This window comes from Procambarus clarkii, chromosome 83 (assembly GCF_040958095.1).
Source record: "Procambarus clarkii isolate CNS0578487 chromosome 83, FALCON_Pclarkii_2.0, whole genome shotgun sequence".
In the NCBI taxonomy this organism is placed as follows: domain Eukaryota; kingdom Metazoa; phylum Arthropoda; class Malacostraca; order Decapoda; family Cambaridae; genus Procambarus; species Procambarus clarkii.
The window spans coordinates 21,149,999-21,162,760 of NC_091232.1; the positions used below are offsets into that span (position 1 = coordinate 21,149,999).

The window sequence follows — 12,762 nt, forward strand, 5'->3', positions numbered from 1 at the left end:
ATGATCAAGGAAAGAGAAGGTCCTCAAAATAACAACACACTTAAGGTACATTACACTAAAAGTAGAAGTTTAAGAAGAAAAATAAACGAATTAAATGCTCTTGTCTGTACAGAAAAAAATAGATATAATTGCACTTACCGAAACGTGGATGAATGTTGAAAATAGAGAACTATTAGCTGAATATCAAATAAATGGATTTAAACTATTTCACACAGATAGATATATTAGACGAGGAGGGGGAGTAGCCATATATGTTAGGGACAATTTGAAATGTAGTCTCAAAGAGGGAATCAAAACTGAGCCACACACAGAAACTACTTGGATAGAATTAAACGAAAAAGCAAATAATCTTATAATAGGAATTATATATACGCCACCAAATTTAGACAGAATGGAAGTAAATCATCTATGGGATGAAATCCGTCAGTCAGGTGCAGTCACAGTGAGAGGGTGTGTTGGCTGGAGCTCCGATTGTACTAATATTGTTCTAGCAATAATGGAAGGATTAGTGATGGAGCTGGTGAATCTGGTTGGAGCTCTGAGGACAGAGTTGCATTCGCTACGGGAGGAGGTACGACAGCTGATAACAACAGCAGGAAGAAACAAAGAAGGAGAACAGTATTAAGAAGACCTCGTCTTAGCAAGTTGTGAAAGACAGGGGGTCTAGGGGTCTTAAGAAGACCTTTGCAAAACCGTCAACTAATAGCCTACACCTAAGGACTTTTAACGCATTTGACGTATTAGAGGACGAGTGCTGTGGTGAACCTGTTGTCCAACGAGGAGGCAAAGACAAAGCAACGAGGAGCATTGAAGCGCAGGTTCCTCAAACTGCTCGAAAGGAAAAGGGAGAATCGAAACGAATTTTGGTTGTGGGAGATTCCCAGGTGAGGTATTTAGACAGAACGTTTTGTGCCAGAGATAGGGCTAACAGATTAAGGGTTTGCTATCCGGGAGCTGAAATTGGTGATATTGTTGGAAACATGAATGATATTATGACGGGAAATGGGAACAAACCCATTATTTGTATTAGTGCAGGGGGTAACGATGTTAGACGAGTTAGGAGTGAGGAACTAATACAGAGATTCAGGACAGCCAATGATTTAGTTAGGAGCAAGGCAGTAATCCCGATCATATGTGGCATTCTTCCAAGAAAGGGAGTGGGAAATGAATGGATGTCGAGGGCAATTGGTGTCAATTGCCGGCTGGAAAGATATTGCAAATCAAATGCAATATCTTTCATAGACAACTGGGAACACTTCTATGGAAGAAATGAAATGTATGCTCGTGATGGGGTGCATCTATCGAGAGCTGGGGTTGTTGCTGTTGCGAACTCGTTGGAAGAAGTGGTTACAGGTGTTTGTTTGGGTTTAAACTGTTAGTAGATAGAGGTATGGGAATTGATTTGGAGGAAAGAGGTAATAAAAGTATGTGTTTGTGGGAGAAAGGAATTGGCAAAATGATCAGGGAAAGAGAAGGGCCTCATAATAACAATTCACTTAGGGTATATAACTCTAACAGTAGAAGTCTAAGAAATATAATTAACGAATTAAATGCTCTTGTCTGCACACAAAAAATAGATATTATTGTACTTACCGAAACTTGGATGAATGTAGAAATTAGAGAACTATTAGCTGAATATCAAATAAATGGATTTAAACTATTTCACACAGATAGATATATTAGACGAGGAGGTGGAGTAGCCATATATGTTAGGGACAATTTGAAATGTAGTCTCAAAGAGGGAATCAAAACTGAGCCACACACAGAAACTATTTGGATAGAATTAAACGAAAAAGCTAATAATATTATAATAAGAGTTATATAGGCCACCAAATTTAGACAGAATGGAAGCAAAGCATCTACGGGATGAAATATCTAGATCTAACAGTATTTATGTCATGGGTGACTAATTTTAGTGAAATAAACTGGTTGAACAAAACAGGGAATAGTGAAGCAGAAGATTTTCAAGAATTAATTGACGATTGCTTTCTTACGCAACACATTAAGAAACCAACACGGGAAAATAATATTTTAGATTTAGTGTTAACTAACAGGGAAACACAAATTAATGAAATCGAAATAGGGAGTGAGCTAGGGAACAGTGATCACAAAGAAATCAGATTTAGCATAGAATGGAATAGACCTGTAGGAGAAAATTCTGTTAAAGTGCCAGATTTTCGAAAAGCTGATTTTAATAGCCTAAGAATTTGTTTGGGTCAAATTGATTGGAAAGTCTTGGGTATGGGGTGTGGGCCGGTCTCGGAGCGAGACATGAACCCAGCGATAGGTGACGTAAATGGGGATTTCGATGTGGATTCAATATATAACTTATTTAAGCATATTCTAAACAAAGCACAGGAACGTAGTATACCATACAAATTGAATAGATCGAATACTAATGACCCAAAGTGGATAACAAAGAATTTGAAGAACCTTATAGGTAAAAAGAGAGCTTGGTACAAAAGGATTAAAAATGGGGAGGTCACTTTAGAACAGGAATTCATACAACTGGTTAGAAATGTTAAAAAAGAGATAAGGAAAGCAAAAAGAAACTATGAAGTTCGCATAGTAGGGCAAGCAAAGACAAATCCTAAAGGTTTTTTTCAGTTATATCGAACTAAGACTAGGGAAAGGATACACATGCAGGTGAGTCACAATAACGTGGCTGAAGTATGTTGACCAGACCACACACTAGAAATTGAAGGGACGACGACGTTTCGGTCCGTCCTGGACCATTCTCAAGTCGATTGAAAGGATTGGTCCATTAAAAACTGAGACAGGTCAAATAACAGATAGTGATGAAGAGATGAGTAGTATTTTTAATAAATATTTTGTATCTGTATTTACTAAAGAGGAACTTAACAATATGCCTTCAGCCGAACAAGTCTATGTTGGTGGGGACGAGGACAGGTTGACGAGTTTAGCAGTTACCAGGGAGGACGTAATTAAACAATTAGAAAAACTAAAACCAAACAAATCCCCAGGGCCGGATGAAGTGTTTGCCAGGGTGCTTAAAGAATGCAAAGAGGAGCTTTGTGAACCACTGTCAACCATATTTAATAAATCAATAGAGTCTGGCAGAGTGCCAGAGTTTTGGAAAGTTGCTAATGTAATACCAGTTTTTAAGAAAGGAGATAGATCACTTGCGTCTAACTATCGACCAATTAGCCTAACGTCTATTGTGGGAAAGTTACTCGAATCTATAATAGCAAATAAAATTCGTCTTCATCTTGAAAAACATAAATTAATAATTGAGTCGCAACATGGTTTTATAAATGGCCGTTCATGTTTAACAAATTTGTTATCTTTTTATTCTAGCATAGTTGAGGCAGTTGATAGTGGTAAGGATTGTGATGTTGTGTACCTTGACTTTAGCAAAGCTTTTGATACAGTGCCACATGAAAGACTGATTAAAAAGATAGAGGCTCATGGTATTGGGGGTAATATATTAAGTTGGATTATCGCATGGCTATTCCAAAGGAAACAGAGAGTACGTATAAATGGGGTTAAGGCAGAGTGGGATAATGTTGTTAGTTGAGTGCCTCAAGGCTCTGTCCTGGGACTTCTGTTGTTTATAATATATATAAATAATTTAGGATTTGTCTTTGCTTGGCCTGCTATATGAACTTCATAGTTTCTTTTTGCTTTCCCTATCTCTTTTTTAACATTTCTAGTAGGTTGGGCGAATTCTTGTTCTAAACTGACTTCCCCATTCTTAATCTATTTATACCAAGCTCTATTTTTAGCTATAAGGTTTTTCAGATTCTTTGTTATCCTTTTCGGGTCATTTGAATTTGATCGATTCAATTTGTAAGGTATACTACCTTCCTGTGCTTTGCTTAGAATATTTGTAAACCAGTTATACCAACCCACGCCCTATGCCCAAGACATTCCAATCAATTTGACACAAAAAAAAATCTTAGGATATTAAAATTAGCTTTTACGAAAATCTGGCATAAGAACATAAGAACATAAGAACAAAGGTAACTGCAGAAGGCCTATTGGCCCATTCGAGGCAGCTCCTATTCTATAACCAACCAATCCCACTCATATACTTGTCCAATCCGCGCTTGAAACAATCGAGGGACCCCACCTCCACCACGTTACGCGGCAATTGGTTCCACAAATCAACAACCCTGTTACTGAACCAGTATTTACCCAAGTCTTTCCTAAATGTTATATTATCATAGCAACATAGCAATATGGAAGTTGTAGTTAAGGACCTGGTGACTCTAGTGGGAGCCCTGAGGACAGAGTTGGACTTTCTGCGGGAGGAGGTGCGTCAGCTTAAAGAACAACGAGAAGTAACGAAGGAGGAGACCAGCAGTAAAGGGACCTCGTCTTGGAGAGTTGTGAAAGACAGGGGCCTTAAGAAGACTTTGATAAAGCCGCCTTCAAACGCCATAGCAACCTCTAATTCATTTGACGTTTTGGAGGACGAGTGCTGTGGAGAGACTGTGGATCGCGCAAAAGGGAAAGCAACGAAGAGAAAGGAAGCGCAGGCCCCTCAGAGGGTAAAGGAAGTACCTAAGCAAACATTAGTTGTGGGAGATTCCCAGATAAGGTATTTGGATAGAACGTTTTGTGCTAGAGATAGGGGGAACAGGTTAAGGGTTTGCTATCCCGGAGCTGGCATTGGTGATATTATAAACAACATGAATGATATTATGGCTGGTAATGGGAACAATCCCATTATTTGCATTAGCGTGGGAGGAAATGATGTTGGTCGAGTTAGGAGTGAGGAACTGATTCAGAGGTATAAAACAGCCATAGAGTTAGTTAGGAGCAAGGGAGGAATCCCGATCATATGTGGCATTCTTCCAAGAAAGGGAGTGGGAAATGAATGGATATCGAGGGCACTTGGTGTTAATTGCCGGCTGGAAAGATATTGCAAATCAAATGCAATATCTTTCATAGACAACTGGGAACACTTCTATGGAAAAAAAGAAATGTATGCTCGTGATGGGGTGCATCTATCGAGAGCTGGGGTTGTTGCTGTTGCGAACTCGTTAGAAGAAGTGGTTAGAGGTGTTTGTTTGGGTTTAAACTGTTAGTAGATAGAGGTATGGGAATTGATTTGGAGGAAGGAGGTAATAAAAGTATGTGTTTGTGGGAGAAAGGAATTGGCAAAACGACCAGGGAAAGAGAAGGTCCGCAAAATAACAATTCACTTAGGGTATATTACACTAACAGTAGAAGTCTAAGAAATAAAATTAACGAATTAAATGCTCTTGTCTGCACAGAAAAAATAGATATTATTGCACTTACCGAAACGTGGATGAATGTAGAAAATAGAGAACTATTAGCTGAATATCAAATATATGGATTTAAACTATTTCACACAGATAGATATATTAGACGAGGAGGTGGAGTAGCCATATATGTTAGGGACAATTTGAAATGTAGTCTCAAAGAGGGAATCAAAACAGAGCCACACACAGAAACTATTTGGATTGAATTAAACGAAAAAGCTAATAATATTATAATAGGAGTAATATATAGGCCACCAAATTTAGACAGAATGGAAGCAAAGCATCTATGGGATGAAATATCTAGAGCATCTAGATCTAACAGTATTTATGTCATGGGTGACTTTAATTTTAGCGGAATAAACTGGTTGAACAAAACAGGGAATAGTGAAGCAGAAGATTTTCTAGAATTAATTGACGATTGCTTTCTTACGCAACACATTAAGGAACCAACACGGGAAAATAATATTTTAGATTTAGTGTTAACTAACAGGGAAACGCAAATTAATGACATCGAAATAGGGAGTGAGCTAGGGAGCAGTGATCACAAAGAAATCAGATTTAGCATAGAATGGAATAGACCAGTAGGAGAAAATTCTGTTAAAGTGCCAGATTTTCGAAAAGCTGATTTTAATAGCCTAAGAAATTTTTTGGGTCAAATTGATTGGAAAGTCTTGGGTATGGGGTGTGGGCCGGTCTTGGAGCGAGACATGAACCCAGCGATAGGTGACTTAAATGGGGATTTCGATGTGGATTCAATATATAACTTATTTAAGAATATTCTAAACAAAGCACAGGAACGTAGTATACCATACAAATTGAATAGATCGAATACTAATGACCCAAAGTGGATAACAAAGAATTTGAAGAACCTTATAGGTAAAAAGAGAGCTTGGTACAAAAGGATTAAAAATGGGGAGGTCACTTTAGAACAGGAATTCGTACAACTGGTTAGAAATGTTAAAAAAGAGATAAGGAAAGCAAAAAGAAACTATGAAGTTCGCATAGCAGGGCAAGCAAAGACAAATCCTAAAGGGTTTTTTCAGTTATATCGTACTAAGACTAGGGAAAGGATAGGTCCATTAAAAACTGAGACAGGTCAAATAACAGATAGTGATGAAGAGATGAGTAGTATTTTTAATAAATATTTTGTATCTGTATTTACTAAAGAGGAACTTAACAATATGCCTTCAGCCGAACAAGTCTATGTGGGTGGGGACGAGGACAGGTTGACGAGTTTAACAGTTACCAGGGAGGATGTTCTTAAACAAATAGTAAAACTCAAACCAAACAAATCCCCAGGGCCGGATGAAGTGTTTGCCAGGGTGCTTAAAGAATGCAAAGAGGAGCTTTGTGACCCACTGTCAACCATATTTAATAAATCAATAGAGTCAGGCAGAGTGCCAGAGTTTTGGAAAGTTGCTAATGTGATACCAGTTTTTAAAAAAGGAGATAGATCACTTGCGTCTAACTATCGACCAATTAGCCTAACGTCTATTGTGGGAAAGTTACTCGAATCTATAATAGCAAATAAAATTCGTCTTCATCTTGAAAAACATAAATTAATAATTGAGTCGCAACATGGTTTTATAAATGGCCGTTCATGTTTAACAAATTTGTTATCTTTTTATTCTAGCATTGTTGAGGCAGTTGATAGTGGTAAGGATTGCGATGTTGTATACCTTGACTTTAGCAAAGCTTTTGATACAGTGCCACATGAAAGACTGATTAAAAAGATAGAGTCTCATGGTATTGGGGGTGCTATATTAAGCTGGATTAGGGCATGGCTATACCAAAGGAAACAGAGAGTTAGTATAAATGCAATCAAGTCAGAGTGGGAAAATGTTGTAAGTGGAGTGCCTCAAGGCTCTGTCCTGGGACCTCTGTTGTTTATAATATATATAAATGATTTAGATTCAGGTTTGAGTAGCAACATTTGCAAATTTGCCGATGATACGAAAATCGGTAGGGAAATTAATTCGGAGGAGGACTCACTATCACTTCAAGTTGATCTAGATAGGGTTTTGAAATGGTCAAAGGATTGGCAGATGCAGTTTAATGCTGATAAATGTAAAGTTCTGAGGTTAGGTAATGATGATAGAGTTACAAGATACGAGCTAGATGGTGTTGTGATTGCGAAGTCGGATTGCGAAAGGGATCTGGGAGTTATGATTAGTAAGAATTTAAAACAAAAGGATCAATGCATAAATGTTCGTAATAAGGCAAATCGGACACTTGGATTTATTAATCGCAGCGTTAGTAACAAGACACCTGGTGTGGTTCTCAAGCTATATCTTGCTCTAGTTAGGCCCCATTTAGATTATGCAGTTCAGTTTTGGTCGCCATAATATAGAATGGATATAAATTCACTTGAACGTGTCCAGCGTAGGATGACTAAGTTAATTCCCCAAATTAGAAATCTTTCATATGAAGAAAGATTAACAAAGCTTAAGTTGCATTCACTGGAAAGGCGAAGAGTTAGGGGTGACATGATAGAGGTTTACAAGTGGATGAATGGACATAACCGGGGGGATATTAATAGGGTATTAAAAGTATCAACACAGGACAGAACACGAAACAATGGGTATAAATTGGATAAGTTTAGATTTAGGAAAGACTTGGGTAAATACTGGTTCAGTAACAGGGTTGTTGATTTGTGGAACCAATTGCCGCGTAACATTGTGGAGGTGGGGTCCCTCGATTGTTTCAAGCACGGGTTGGACAAGTATATGAGTGGGATTGGGTGGTTATAGAATGGGAGCTGCCTCGTGTGGGCCAATAGGCCTTCTGCAGTTACCTTTGTTCTTATGTTCTTATGTATGTAATCTAAACTTATCCAATTTATACCCATTGTTTCGTGTTCTGTCCTGTGTTGATACTTTTAATACCCTATTAATATCCCCCTTGTTATGTCCATTCACCCACTTGTAAACCTCTATCATGTCGCCCCTAACTCTTCGCCTTTCCAGTGAATGCAACTTAAGCTTTGTTAATCTTTCTTCATATGAAAGATTTCTAATTTGGGGAATTAACTTAGTCATCCTACGCTGGACACGTTCAAGTGAATTTATATCCATTCTATAATATGGCGACCAAAACTGAACTGCATAATCTAAATGGGGCCTAACTAGAGCAAGATATAGCTTGAGAACCACACCAGGTGTCTTGTTACTAACGCTGCGATTAATAAATCCAAGTGTCCGATTTGCCTTATTACGAACATTTATGCATTGATCCTTTTGTTTTAAATTCTTACTAATCATAACTCCCAGATCCCTTTCGCAATCCGACTTCGCAATCACAACACCATCTAGCTCGTATCTTGTAACTCTATCATCATTACCTAACCTCAGAACTTTACATTTATCAGCATTAAACTGCATCTGCCAATCCTTTGACCATTTCAAAACCCTATCTAGATCAACTTGAAGTGATAGTGAGTCCTCCTCCGAATTAATTTCCCTACCGATTTTCGTATCATCGGCAAATTTGCAAATGTTGCTACTCAAACCTGAATCTAAATCATTTATATATATTATAAACAACAGAGGTCCCAGGACAGAGCCTTGAGGCACTCCACTTACAACATTTTCCCACTCTGACTTGATTCCATTTATACTAACTCTCTGTTTCCTTTGGTATAGCTCATGCCCTAATCCAGCTTAATATAGCACCCCCAATAAGAACATAAGAACATAAGAACAAAGGTAACTGCAGAAGGCCTATTGGCCCATACGAGGCAGCTCCTATTCTATAACCACCCAATCCCACTCATATACTTGTCCAACCCGTGCTTGAAACAATCGAGGGACCCCACCTCCACAATGTTACGCGGCAATTGGTTCCACAAATCAACAACCCTGTTACTGAACCAGTATTTACCCAAGTCTTTCCTAAATCTAAACTTATCCAATTTATATCCATTGTTTCGTGTTCTGTCCTGTGTTGATACTTTTAATACCCTATTAATATCCCCCCGGTTATGTCCATTCATCCACTTGTAAACCTCTATCATGTCACCCCTAACTCTTCGCCTTTCCAGTGAATGCAACTTAAGCTTTGTTAATCTTTCTTCATATGAAAGATTTCTAATTTGGGGAATTAACTTAGTCATCCTACGCTGGACACGTTCAAGTGAATTTATATCCATTCTATAATATGGCGACCAAAACTGAACTGCATAATCTAAATGGGGCCTAACTAGAGCAAGATATAGCTTGAGAACCACACCAGGTGTCTTGTTACTAACGCTGCGATTAATTAATCCAAGTGTCCTATTTGCCTTATTACGAACATTTATGCATTGATCCTTTTGTTTTAAATTCTTACTAATCATAACTCCCAGATCCCTTTCGCAATCCGACTTCGCAATCACAACACCATCTAGCTCGTATCTTGTAACTCTATCATCATTACCTAACCTCAGAACTTTACATTTATCAGCATTAAACTGCATCTGCCAATCCTTTGACCATTTCAAAACCCTATCTAGATCAACTTGAAGTGATAGTGAGTCCTCCTCCGAATTAATTTCCCTACCGATTTTCGTATCATCGGCAAATTTGCAAATGTTGCTACTCAAACCTGAATCTAAATCATTTATATATATTATAAACAACAGAGGTCCCAGGACAGAGCCTTGAGGCACTCCACTTACAACATTTTCCCACTCTGACTTGATTCCATTTATACTAACTCTCTGTTTCCTTTGGTATAGCCATGCCCTAATCCAGCTTAATATAGCACCCCCAATACCATGAGACTCTATTTTTTTAATCAGTCTTTCATGTGGCACTGTATCAAAAGCTTTGCTAAAGTCAAAAGGAAGTACCTAAGCAAACATTAGTTGTGGGAGATTCCCAGATAAGGTATTTGGATAGAACGTTTTGTGCTAGAGATAGGGGAAACAGGTTAAGGGTTTGCTATCCCGGAGCTGGCATTGGTGATATTATAAACAACATGAATGATATTATGGCTGGTAATGGGAACAATCCCATTATTTGCATTAGCGTGGGAGGAAATGATGTTGGTCGAGTTAGGAGTGAGGAACTGATTCAGAGGTATAAAACAGCCATAGAGTTAGTTAGGAGCAAGGGAGGAATCCCGATCATATGTGGCATTCTTCCAAGAAAGGGAGTGGGAAATGAATGGATATCGAGGGCACTTGGTGTCAATTGCCGGCTGGAAAGATATTGCAAATCAAATGCAATATCTTTCATAGACAACTGGGAACACTTCTATGGAAGAAATGAAATGTATGCTCGTGATGGGGTGCATCTATCGAGAGCTGGGGTTGTTGCTGTTGCGAACTCGTTAGAAGAAGTGGTTAGAGGTGTTTGTTTGGGTTTAAACTGTTAGTAGATAGAGGTATGGGAATTGATTTGGAGGAAGGAGGTAATAAAAGTATGTGTTTGTGGGCGAAAGGAATTGGCAAAACGGTCAGGGAAAGAGAAGGTCCGCAAAATAACAATTCACTTAGGGTATATTACACTAACAGTAGAAGTCTAGGAAATAAAATTAACGAATTAAATGCTCTTGTCTGCACAGAAAAAATAGATATTATTGCACTTACCGAAACGTGGATGAATGTAGAAAATAGAGAACTATTAGCTGAATATCAAATATATGGATTTAAACTATTTCACACAGATAGATATATTAGACGAGGAGGTGGAGTAGCCATATATGTTAGGGACAATTTGAAATGTAGTCTCAAAGAGGGAATCAAAACAGAGCCACACACAGAAACTATTTGGATTGAATTAAACGAAAAAGCTAATAATATTATAATAGGAGTAATATATAGGCCACCAAATTTAGACAGAATGGAAGCAAAGCATCTATGGGATGAAATATCTAGAGCATCTAGATCTAACAGTATTTATGTCATGGGTGACTTTAATTTTAGCGGAATAAACTGGTTGAACAAAACAGGGAATAGTGAAGCAGAAGATTTTCTAGAATTAATTGACGATTGCTTTCTTACGCAACACATTAAGGAACCAACACGGGAAAATAATATTTTAGATTTAGTGTTAACTAACAGGGAAACGCAAATTAATGACATCGAAATAGGGAGTGAGCTAGGGAGCAGTGATCACAAAGAAATCAGATTTAGCATAGAATGGAATAGACCTGTAGGAGAAAATTCTGTTAAAGTGCCAGATTTTCGAAAAGCTGATTTTAATAGCCTAAGAAATTTTTTGGGTCAAATTGATTGGAAAGTCTTGGGTATGGGGTGTGGGCCGGTCTTGGAGCGAGACATGAACCCAGCGATAGGTGACTTAAATGGGGATTTCGATGTGGATTCAATATATAACTTATTTAAGAATATTCTAAACAAAGCACAGGAACGTAGTATACCATACAAATTGAATAGATCGAATACTAATGACCCAAAGTGGATAACAAAGAATTTGAAGAACCTTATAGGTAAAAAGAGAGCTTGGTACAAAAGGATTAAAAATGGGGAGGTCACTTTAGAACAGGAATTCGTACAACTGGTTAGAAATGTTAAAAAAGAGATAAGGAAAGCAAAAAGAAACTATGAAGTTTGCATAGCAGGGCAAGCAAAGACAAATCCTAAAGGGTTTTTTCAGTTATATCGTACTAAGACTAGGGAAAGGATAGGTCCATTAAAAACTGAGACAGGTCAAATAACAGATAGTGATGAAGAGATGAGTAGTATTTTTAATAAATATTTTGTATCTGTATTTACTAAAGAGGAACTTAACAATATGCCTTCAGCCGAACAAGTCTATGTGGGTGGGGACGAGGACAGGTTGACGAGTTTAGCAGTTACCAGGGAGGATGTTCTTAAACAAATAGTAAAACTCAAACCAAACAAATCCCCAGGGCCGGATGAAGTGTTTGCCAGGGTGCTTAAAGAATGCAAAGAGGAGCTTTGTGACCCACTGTCAACCATATTTAATAAATCAATAGAGTCAGGCAGAGTGCCAGAGTTTTGGAAAGTTGCTAATGTGATACCAGTTTTTAAGAAAGGAGATAGATCACTTGCGTCTAACTATCGACCAATTAGCCTAACGTCTATTGTGGGAAAGTTACTCGAATCTATAATAGCAAATAAAATTCGTCTTCATCTTGAAAAACATAAATTAATAATTGAGTCGCAACATGGTTTTATAAATGGCCGTTCATGTTTAACAAATTTGTTATCTTTTTATTCTAGCATTGTTGAGGCAGTTGATAGTGGTAAGGATTGCGATGTTGTATACCTTGACTTTAGCAAAGCTTTTGATACAGTGCCACATGAAAGACTGATTAAAAAGATAGAGTCTCATGGTATTGGGGGTGCTATATTAAGCTGGATTAGGGCATGGCGATACCAAAGGAAACAGAGAGTTAGTATAAATGGAATCAAGTCAGAGTGGGAAAATGTTGTAAGTGGAGTGCCTCAAGGCTCTGTCCTGGGACCTCTGTTGTTTATAATATATATAAATGATTTAGATTCAGGTTTGAGTAGCAACATTTGCAAATTTGCCGATGATACGAA

At 37.9% G+C, this 12,762-nt stretch overlaps 1 protein-coding gene across 1 annotated transcript in view; it reads left to right on the forward strand.

Annotated features, from left to right (window-relative positions):
• The window catches only part of LOC138358472 (GATA zinc finger domain-containing protein 4-like), a 29,647-nt gene continuing 16,885 nt past the window's right edge, over positions 1 to 12,762 (forward strand). The window contains exon 1 of the mRNA XM_069316465.1: positions 1 to 45. Coding sequence (XP_069172566.1) covers positions 1 to 45 — 45 coding nt within the window. The remainder of the gene's footprint in view (positions 46 to 12,762) is intronic.